This window comes from Lycium ferocissimum, chromosome 8 (genome assembly GCF_029784015.1).
Source record: "Lycium ferocissimum isolate CSIRO_LF1 chromosome 8, AGI_CSIRO_Lferr_CH_V1, whole genome shotgun sequence".
Classification (NCBI taxonomy): Eukaryota; Viridiplantae; Streptophyta; class Magnoliopsida; order Solanales; family Solanaceae; genus Lycium; species Lycium ferocissimum.
Genome location: NC_081349.1, coordinates 34,973,669 through 34,984,138, shown reverse-complemented (window position 1 = coordinate 34,984,138; position 10,470 = coordinate 34,973,669). Strand labels below are relative to the sequence as shown.

Genomic DNA, 10,470 nt, shown 5'->3' with positions numbered 1-10,470 from the left:
TGGTATGGAGGAAAGTATTTTCTTATTTTTTCATATTTGGCTGGTCAAAAAGTTTTAGATTTTTTGTCTTAAAAATTCTTAGGAGTAGTAGGGAAAATAACTTTCTTAGGAGTAGTAGGGAAAATAAGTTTCATTTGTGACACACCGCATTAATTGTCTCATGCCCCAACCACCTTGCACCTATACTGCTGCTCCCATCCTCACCACCACCATCCCTACATTCACACCTATATTGTTTGTCTAAATTATATATAAATACTTTTGAAATAATATCTTTATTTATTTATCAAACATCTAAAACTAAGTAAGAAAGTCATTCTAGCTATTAGCTACTACCAAAATAGTCCAACCCCCATACATCAAGGACCATGTTGATTATTTTCTCCGAAAATAACATTAGAGAGAAAAATAATTATTTTTTTTTAGTTGTGATGGAGTTGCTGCAATGACAGATCTGTGTCTTGATCCTGCCACCAGTTAATTTCAGACTGATGATCTCTTCTTTTTTTCCAAAGAATGATGAACAAGATGAATCCAGCTATAATTTGTTTTTCTTTCATACGAGAGATCTTTGTTTTTACACAAAAGAAAACTGAAAATAACACACGAGTTCTTTGCAGGATCATTCACTTTTGTTGAATTGTAAATGGCTATGTTGATCCATTTTTCTTGATCGTTAATGCATTAGTGCAATCAGGGCGTGCAGTACTCCCAACAAACACATAAATTTATGTGTAAACTTCGTTAGAGTTGCAACAAACAGTATATATGAAACCATAACATTAAAAAAATAATGAGTTCAATGCAAGGAAGGCAGGAACCTTAAAGGTTGAACACATAGAGCTTAATTCCTGAATTCGCCTCCGAGAGCAATGAGCACCTCATTTTTCAACTCTCTCCTTTTTTTTTTTCTCTTTTTTTCTTTTTTTTTCAGTTTAGCCATGTAGAGCAATACTTTATGATAGAGCAAAGCCACATAAGATCTAGTTCATAACATCAAGAAGAAGAAAATTGGACTTGATCAATTGTATGTTAAGGAAAAGGAGCAAATGAGAGATTGCAAAGCAAATGGAGGAAGTCACAGTCAAGCTTTACTACTATATAAACTTCTACACATTACCTCTATTACCTTCTTTTTTTCCCTTTTAACTGCAGAAACCATGAGCCAACACGCTTGACTTCTAATAATTTGCTACTAGTATTCGAATTACTTAAGACACCATCATAAAGACGAGTTTATTGAACCTTCACCTCTGTATCGACTTGTAAAGAACCACTGTCACGTATTTGGACAGGAACCGGTTAGTTGAACCGAGTGCTACCACAGAAGGGGTACTCCTGTCTTTCTGCATGTAGAGATGGTTAAGCACCACGTGCTGAGGTCTTGATAGTGGAGGAGGAATTTCCATGTGAGATGGAGGAACGTTAAGTAAAGTCATTTGTAGATGGGGCGGGACAACCGGCGGCTCCTTCGCGTAGTCCTCGGATCCGAGGTGCAAGTTGTTGTAGCTGGAATCCGGGGATTGAGGAGGTTCGAAACCAGAAATGCTTTCGATGTCTTCTGGAACGTAATCCTGCACATGCATCAGCAAGGACAAACTTTGTCAAGATAATATAGCACATCAAAGCAAAGGACAAAACGTTGAAGAGTATTAGGCCCATCTGGGAAATCTAACTATCGATTCATCAAATGATGAGATTAGCCATAAAGGCAGCTAAGCAAGTAGAGTAAGACTTCCATGATCATTCGAATAAGCTTTGACTAATACTAATCAGAGAACAATCCGCTGCATCAAACAAAGTCCTACTTTTTCTTTTGATATGGTAAAACCCAGCCCCTCAGAACCCCTCCAATCCAGGAGTGGAATTCTCTCACTTTGCTCCCTTTAACTCGAAGGTTGGGTGAACCACACGAAAAAGGCGGGATAGCCCACTCCCAACCATGAGGCTGTCACCGAGGAAGCAAGTGGGAAAAGTCACTGTCCCTGAAGAAAAGGGTTGGAGCGGATCACGCTTCACTTGCTGCATATTTTTCCGTTACTCCACAAGTGCCATCAGTTATCTAAGGGGTCGTTTGGTTGTTGGTTAGAGTTATGCAGGGTTTAGTTATGTAGTAGTTATTCCATCTTCTCCCCTACATAAAATAATATATAGATTCCCTCATAACTACATGTATTGGTTATGCGGAAATGAAAAACATGAACCAAACATTGTATTAGCAGTGTTATGTTTTATGTAGAAAAGAGAAAAAACCAACCAAACATTTTATAACTTGTGCTAGATTCTACATTTATTTTTTATTTTTTATTATTTATTTTTTTAAGAATCTCCACATAGATTCTATGTGGAGATTATTTTTCTCTATTTTTGTAACCAAACAATGTATAAACTTATGCTAGTTTTAATACATGGATAACTCCTTTCTATCCATCAACCAAACTACCTCTAAGTGCTAGAATGCACTTTATATCCACTTAAGAAACAAAAACAAGTTATGGACATAAAAATCCAAAAGGAAATCAAAGGATAGTGGAAGTAAAAACAAATTAAAGGACTCGTAAACAGCCAAGACTATTGCTCTTCGCAAAGTGCGATGTTGGGTCTACTTAGGATAAGTAAGAGGTTTACAAGCCTACAATTAAACAGCAGCATATTAACATGTGAAAAAAGCTGATCTTTATGTGTTAGACCTATAAAAAATAAATAACAAACTAAATATATATACCCTGCTTGTGGCTGAAACGATCCAAGATTTGGTGGATGAGAATGAAAAAAAAAAAAAAAAATAGCTTTGTAGTCATTTGCTTGCAGGCAACCAGTATGATGAACCATGATGTCAATACTGAACGGAGAAGAAACAGAGAAGAAAAGAAGGATCTGGAGTGGGAAATTCTCAGTAACCACTAACAACGATATGTCCTGGGAAATTAACCCTGAGGTTAGGCTGCATAAGGCACTAAAGAACAAATTTCACCAAAGAAAAATTCATCTCTTCACTCAGAATCTACAGAAATGGGTACCAACAGTTCAAAGTTTTCCGCATCCAGGAGAAGGTATTCCAGTTTTACACAAAAACATAAAGTATCATTATAAAGTCCTCTTGAACAGATTCTATGCAAAGCACAAAATAAAAAAAAGAAAATAAGACTAATAGTTATGGGAGAAAAAATGAATCAAAAGAATAAAAGGACCTTGTCAAATCATTTAAGATTTATTTTCACATTTCCTCTTATTTTGCTATTTCTTAGACCAACCTTGGGCACACAAAAGTTTACACCAAATACAGCGACTCGACGAGAGAGAGATTGTCCGAGAACACCTACAGTGTTAGTCATACCATATGTTCATTAAAGACTGGATCTTTCCTTTAAAGGTAAATGAATTAACAACACCCTTTAAGCAACACAACTATGCACGTAAGATAGTATCTGCCAGCATTAATTATGACCAGTGATATTGTACATGTACCCATCTGGGCTATATATTAGCGATATTTTTACTTCACCATGATTTTAACATATATATTATATAGTGGATGAGATTCAAAAACTTGCCTATGATTTTTCTTTGCGGAAACAAAAGAGATATTCAGACATTAACTTCATGATCTCTCACCATATTTTCTATCGCACAAACACGAACAAAACAGAAAATTGGGTGACAGCTAAGGTTGAGCCTAAGATAAATCGAAATTCAGCAGAGATTCGATCGACAGACATGTAAAAAGAATTTCCATATCTTCTCTGAAAGCCAAATTCTTAAGACAGCCCAAAACAGAGGCATAAGCGCAACCATGGAGAGCTATGGATCTACGAAGAAGCAACACAACAACAACAACACCATGTGGGATCTACGAAGAAGAGCCACATAAAATATCAGAAACCTCTTAATTCCAATTATCTAAGGGTGCGTTTGGTGTGAAGGAAAATATTTTCCATGAAAGTAAGTGGGTTTCTTGCTTATTTTCTGATGTTTGGTAAATAAGCAGAAAATATTATCTAAAAGAATTTGTATATAATTTAGGCAAAAACTACATGGCATGGGGGCTAAGGGGTTTTTTTTGGGGTGGGTGGGTGGGTGTGTGTTGGAGGGTGAGTATTAGATAATTAGTGTGGAATGACATCTATGGAACTTGTTTTCCCTACTTCCACTAGGGAAATAATTTTCCTCATTTTTAAGGAACTTGTTTTCCTACAGAAAATGTTTTCCAAAAAATTTTGACCACCCAAACATGAGAAAATTGGAACACATCCTCCAGAAAATGTTTTCCTCCATACCAAACACACTCTAAAACTATATGTATAAGAATAAGCACTGAAGAAACAATTCCTTCAGAAATTTGACTTGGTGCAGATAATTTGACTAACATACTATAGCCAGTAACATGATTCAGGAACATCCTCTTCAAATCGATCTAAAGGGAACAGTCCCTATTGGATCTCTGGTTTCCAATTTTTTTTTTTTTTTTTTTTTTGAAACAGTACAAAAGAAAACTAGATTTATAGCCTGTTTGGCCAAAGTTCTAAAATCAACCTATTTTGAAAGTAATTTTTTCAAAGGCAGTGAGAAGCAGTTTGTGTTGGCTAATCAATTTGAATGCACTTTTGAGCAGCAACTAGCGATTGGCCAAGCTTTAAAAAAGTACTTCTAAACGTATTTTCTCAAAAATGTTGTTGAAAGAGTGCTTTTGGGGAGAAGCTACTTTTTTCAGCTTCTCAAAGACAGCTCCTGCTTCTACCCGAAATCACTTTTACTTCCCCCAAACACCTCAACTTTGAAATAAAGAACACAATTTTGGCCTTGGAAGCTTGGCCAAACAGGCTATTAGAAATCAATGGATTACTGAAAATGTAGTAACAGCCATGAGAACAAGATGACAAATGTACCTTCATGTCTAAAAGGTTGAAAGTGTTCCCTGCTTCATCCTGAACACATGGCAAGTCAGGGGAACACCTCCATTGTCCATCAACTATAAACCTATATTGGTAGACCCCTGAAGGAAGCACTTTCAAAATGGTAAAATCCTTCCCCGATCTTTGCAGAGGCATCCTGGAAAAAGAGTGTGAAATTTCAACGTTAACTTGCAGCCCTGACGCCTAAGTAGACACCGCGGATGAGAAAATAAATTTATAACCTTGACTTCCAATCATCCCATGATCCCTCCACAGCAACTTCTTTGCCATCATGTGTCCAAGATATAAGTGTTGGAACTCCTTGCTCGTCATTAGGCTCTTCATAACCTGAGCTGGTTTGCGTCCATGAAATGCTTGGGCCGTGCCCCTCATCAGGTCTCTGTAGAGGAACCACTGGCATCTGGGGAAAATATTTGAAAACCAAACAATGTCGATCATACAGATCACTTCTTATCAGATAAATCCACATAAGAGACATTAATTCCATGCTACTTGGTAACAGAAAGCTATCCAAACTTCAAAAGTGGGAAAACATAGATATTAGATAGACAAAGATTAAAACTTTACACCTAGACAAGTAAACCAACAACTATGCCGCGATCCCAAACCAGTTTCAACCAATTAAACATAAAAAGATTAGCACTTTACACCTACATAAGCAACAACAACTAATACACCTCAATCCTCCTCAATATTCATTAGCTTCATTTGAATCCACTTCATTCCAAGCATTTAGATAGACAAAGATTAAGATTAAAACTTTACACATAAACAAGCACAACAAGGACTACGCCGCAATCCCAAACTAGTTTCTACCAATTAAACAGATAAAGATTTGAAGTTTACAACTACATGAGCAACAACAACTAATATGCCTCAAATCCTAACAAGTTGGAGTCTGCTACATGAATCCTCGATATTTATTTGACCCACTTCATCCAAAGCAATTAAATAGACAAAGATTAAAAAAAATTACACCTAAACAAGCACAACAACGATTACGCCGCGATCTCAAGCCAATTTCAACCGATTAAACGGATCTCTTTTTTTTTTTTTTTTTTTTTTTTTTTTTTGAAATTTACACCTACATAATCAACAACTAATATGCCTCAAATCCCACTAATCAGTTGAGGTTGGATATATGAATCCCCAAAATTCATTCTCTTCATTTGAACCCAATTATTCCAAGCAATTGGATAGACAAAGCTTAAAACTTTACACCTAAACAAGCTTAAGAACGACTACACCGAGATCCCAAACCAGTATCAACTAGTTAAACAAAAAAAGATTTGAACTTTACACCTACATACGCAGCTACAACTAATATGCCTCAAATCCTAACGAATTGAGGTACGCTAATGAATCCTAAATACTCATCGCTTCATTTGAACCCATTTCATCCCAAGCAATTAGATAGACAAAGGTTAAAACTTTACATCCTAAACAAGCACAACAACAACTATGCCGCGATCCCAAACCAGTTTCAACTAATTAAACAGAAAAGGATTTAAGCTTTACACCTACACAAGCAACAACAACTAATAGGCCTCAAATACTAACTAGTTGAGGTCTGTCACACGAAGCCTCAGTATTCATTCGCTTCATTTGAACCCTCCATTAAAACTTTACACCTAAACAAGCATAAGAACAACTACACGATCCAAACCAGTTTCAACCAATTAAAAAGGAAAAAGATTTGAACTTTACACCTACATAAGCAACAACAATTAATATGCCTCAAATCATAACTAGTTGAAGTCTGCTACATGAAACCTCACTATTCGTTCCCTTCATTTGAACCCACTTCATTCCAATACAAAACATATATGAGAAAAATAAGATAAAACAAAAAATAAAGAACCCCTCCACCCCAAACAAGCAGAACAATGACTACGTCGCGATCCCAAACCAGTATCAACTAATTAAACAGAAAAGATTTGAACTTTACACCTACATAAGCACCAACAACTAATATGCCTCAAATCCTAACTAGTTGAGTCCGCTATATGAATCCTAAATATTCATTTGCTTCATTTGAACCCACAATTAAAAGTTGCACCTAAACAACCATAAAAACGACTACCCCGCGATCCCAAACCAGTTTCAACCAATTAAAAAGGAAAAGGATTTGAACTTTACAACTACATAAGCAACAACAATTAATATGCCTCAAATCATAACTAGTTGAGGTCAGCTACATGAATCCTCAATATTCATTCACTTCATTTGAACCCACTTCATTCCAAAACAAATAAATATGAGAACAATAAGATAAAACCAAAAATAGAAAAAACCCTCCACCTCAAACAAGCACAAGAATGTCTACGCCGTGATCCCAAACCAGAATCGACTAATTAAGCAGAAAAAGATTTGAATTTTACATCTACATAAGCAACAATAATTAATATGCCTCAAATCCCAATCAATTGAGGTCGGCTATATGAATCCTCAATATTCATTCGCTTCATTTGAACCAACTTCATTCCAATACAAATAAATATGAGAACAATTAGATAAAACAAAAAGTAAAACACCCCCTCCACCCCAACAACAACTAATATGCCTCAAATCCTAACTAGTTCAGTTCTACTATATGAATCCTCAATATTCATTCGCTTTGTTTAAACCCCCTTCAAAAAAAAAAATGAGAACAATTAGATAGAACCAAAAATAGAAAAACCCCTCCACCTCAAACAAGCACAAGAATGACTACACCGCGATCCCAAGCCAGTATTGACTAATTAAACAGAAAAAAGATTTGAACTTTACACCTACATAATCAACAACAACTAATATGCATCAAATCCCACCTAGTTGAGGTCTACTACGAGAATCCTCAATATTCATTCACCTCATTGGAACCCACTTCATTCCAATACAAAAAAATACGAGAAGAATAAGACAAATAAAGACAAGAAAAAGAACCCCTCCACCCCCCAAACAAGCACAACAACAACTACGCCGTGATCCCAAACCAGTATCAACTAATTAAACAGAAAAAAGATTTGAACTTTGTACCTACATAATCAGCAACAAATAATATGCATCAAATCCTAACTATTTGAGGTCTGCTACACGAATCCTTAATATTCATTCGCCAGTTTCAACCAATTAAACAGAAAAAAGATTATTTTACACCTATCTAAGCAACGACAACAACTAATATGCCTCAAATCCTAACAAGTTAAGCTCTGCTACATGAATCCTCAATCTCCATTTTAACACACTTCATTCCAATACAAAAAAATCAAGAACAATAACATATAAAAAAAAAAAAAAAAAAAAAAAAAAAAAAAAAAAACCACCCCAAACAAGCACAACAACGACTATGCCGCGATCCCAAACCAGTATCAACCAATTAAACAGAAAAAAAGATTTGAACTTTACACCTACATAATCAACAACAATCAATATGCAACAAATCCTAACTAGTTGAAATCTGCTACATGAATCCTCAATATTCATTTGAACCCACTTAATTCCAATACAAAAGATACAAGAACAATAACATAAAACAAAAAAATATGCAACAACAACTAATATGCCTTAAATCTAATTAAACATAAAGAGTTCTGAACTTTACACCTACATAATCAACTAATCAACAACAATTAATATGCAACAAATCCTAACTAGTTAAAATCTGCTACATGAATCCTCAATATTCATTTGAACACACTTCATTCCAATACAAAAAAAAAATAAAAAATCAAGAACAATAACATAAAACAAAAAAATAAAACACTCCACCCCACCCCACATTTCCAAGAAAGGGTAAAAAGGTTATAACAAAACTAACCTCAGGTCTAAACATCAAAGGTGAACGAGATGCCCTAGGACTGGACGGTGGAGATTTTCCCATAAACTCACCATCAACTTGATGAACGGTCATGATATCTTGGACCCCACCAGAATCAACCCCAGATGGGATATTACCATCACTTTCTTCTCTTCCATTAACATTCCCCATTTTCTTCAAATCTTGAAAAAAAAAAAAACGCTTTGAATCTACAAAAAAATAAAAAGATTCCTTTTTTTTTTTTTTTTGTGTGTGAAGTTTTTTTATAAATACATTTCACCCACCAACACTATTATTAATGACATGAAAGAATATATAGTACTGTGTGGAATAATTATGGAGGATCTAAGGATAAAGAGTGATTAGATTAGAAAAAAAAATAAAATTGTGGGCTTTAATTGGTTTTGTGTTTGTGTTTTGTCTATGATTATTATTGGATTAGATGATATTGAGTTTTGTTGCTGATGAGTGAAGTGAGGAACACACAGGATAGTCGGAAAAAAATTTAGCCAAATTATATTATTTATCAAAATTAAGCATTTAATAAAGTAAGAATATTAATTAATGAATTATTATTAAGTGAAAGAAATTTTTATACGAATACGTTTAACGTGGCATATTGATTTGACGTAAATATCTGCTGTGAAATAGTATTGATAGAGGTTAATTTTACTTGTTGTAAGTGAACTTTACCCTTCTTTCTAAAAGTGTTTTTAATATTTTGAAAAACCCATTTTGAATCTAAGAAAAAAAAAAAGATTCTTCCTTTTGAGAAGTTTTTTTATAAATACATTTCACCCGCCACCACTATATATATATATATATATATATATATATATATATATATATATATATATATATATATATATATATATATATATATGATTATTAATGACATGAAAGAATATATAGTACTGTGTGGATTAATTATGGAGGATCGAAGGACAAGAAGTGATCTATTAGAAATAAAGTGTGGGATTTGATTGATTTTGTATTTGTGTTGTTTTTTATATGATTATTATGGGATTAGATCAGATAATATTGAGTTTTGTTGCAGATGAGTGAAGTGAGGAACACACAGGATAGCCAGTAAATATTTAGTCAAATTATATTAATTTATCAAAATTAAGCATTTAATACAACAAAAATAAATATTAATGAAGTATGATTAAGTGGGGGGGAAATTATACGAACACATTTAATACAATGTATTGATTTGACGTAAATATCTACTATATATATAAGTTAATTTTACGTGTTATTAGTAAACTGTACCCTTCTTTCTATAAAATCGTAAAAGTATTTTTAATATTTTTAAAAAATCCACTTTTGAATCTACAAAAAAAAAAAAGTCTTTTTTTCTTGGTGAAGTTTATTTTATAAATACATTCCACCCACCACCACTATATATGATGGTTATTAATGACATCAAAGAATATAGTACTTTGTGAATTAATTATGGAGGACCTGAGGACAAGAAGTGATTAGATCATAAATAAATTGTGGGATTTGATTGGTTTTGTATTTGTGTTGATTTTTCTATGATTATTTTGGGATTGGATTAGATAATAATATTGAGTTTTGCATATGAGTGAAGTGAGGAACACACAGGATAGCCAGTAAAAATTTACTCAAATTATATTAATTTATCAAAATTAAGTATTTAATAAAGGCAAAAGTATATATATTAATAAATCATGATTAAGTGAAAAAGAAAATAATAAAAACACATTTAATACAATGTATTGATTTGACGTA

General features: G+C 33.8%; 1 protein-coding gene across 1 annotated transcript; it reads right to left on the bottom strand.

Annotated features, from left to right (window-relative positions):
- Positions 1-991: 991 nt before the first annotated feature.
- LOC132068222 (SNF1-related protein kinase regulatory subunit beta-2-like) lies at positions 992-9,210 on the bottom strand. Its single transcript, XM_059461743.1, has 4 exons — positions 8,713-9,210; positions 5,135-5,313; positions 4,887-5,049; positions 992-1,574 (listed from the first exon to the last, which is right to left on the bottom strand). The coding sequence occupies exons 1-4, from the start codon at positions 8,881-8,883 to the stop codon at positions 1,248-1,250; spliced, it is 840 nt and encodes a 279-aa protein (XP_059317726.1). The 5' UTR covers positions 8,884-9,210; the 3' UTR covers positions 992-1,247.
- Between the last annotated feature and the right edge of the window lie 1,260 nt (positions 9,211-10,470).

What these genes read in the sequence shown, in the direction of transcription:
- LOC132068222 (XM_059461743.1), bottom strand. Translation starts at nt 8,883, where the DNA reads ATGGGGAATGTTAATGGAAGAGAAGAAAGTGATGGTAATATCCCATCT. An exon ending in TGGGATGATTGGAAGTCAAG is followed by an intron (nt 5,050 to 5,134) that starts GTTATAAATTTA and finishes CTCTTTTTCCAG; the next exon opens with GATGCCTCTGCAAAGATCGG. An exon ending in TCAACCTTTTAGACATGAAG is followed by an intron (nt 1,575 to 4,886) that starts GTACATTTGTCA and finishes ATGCATGTGCAG; the next exon opens with GATTACGTTCCAGAAGACAT.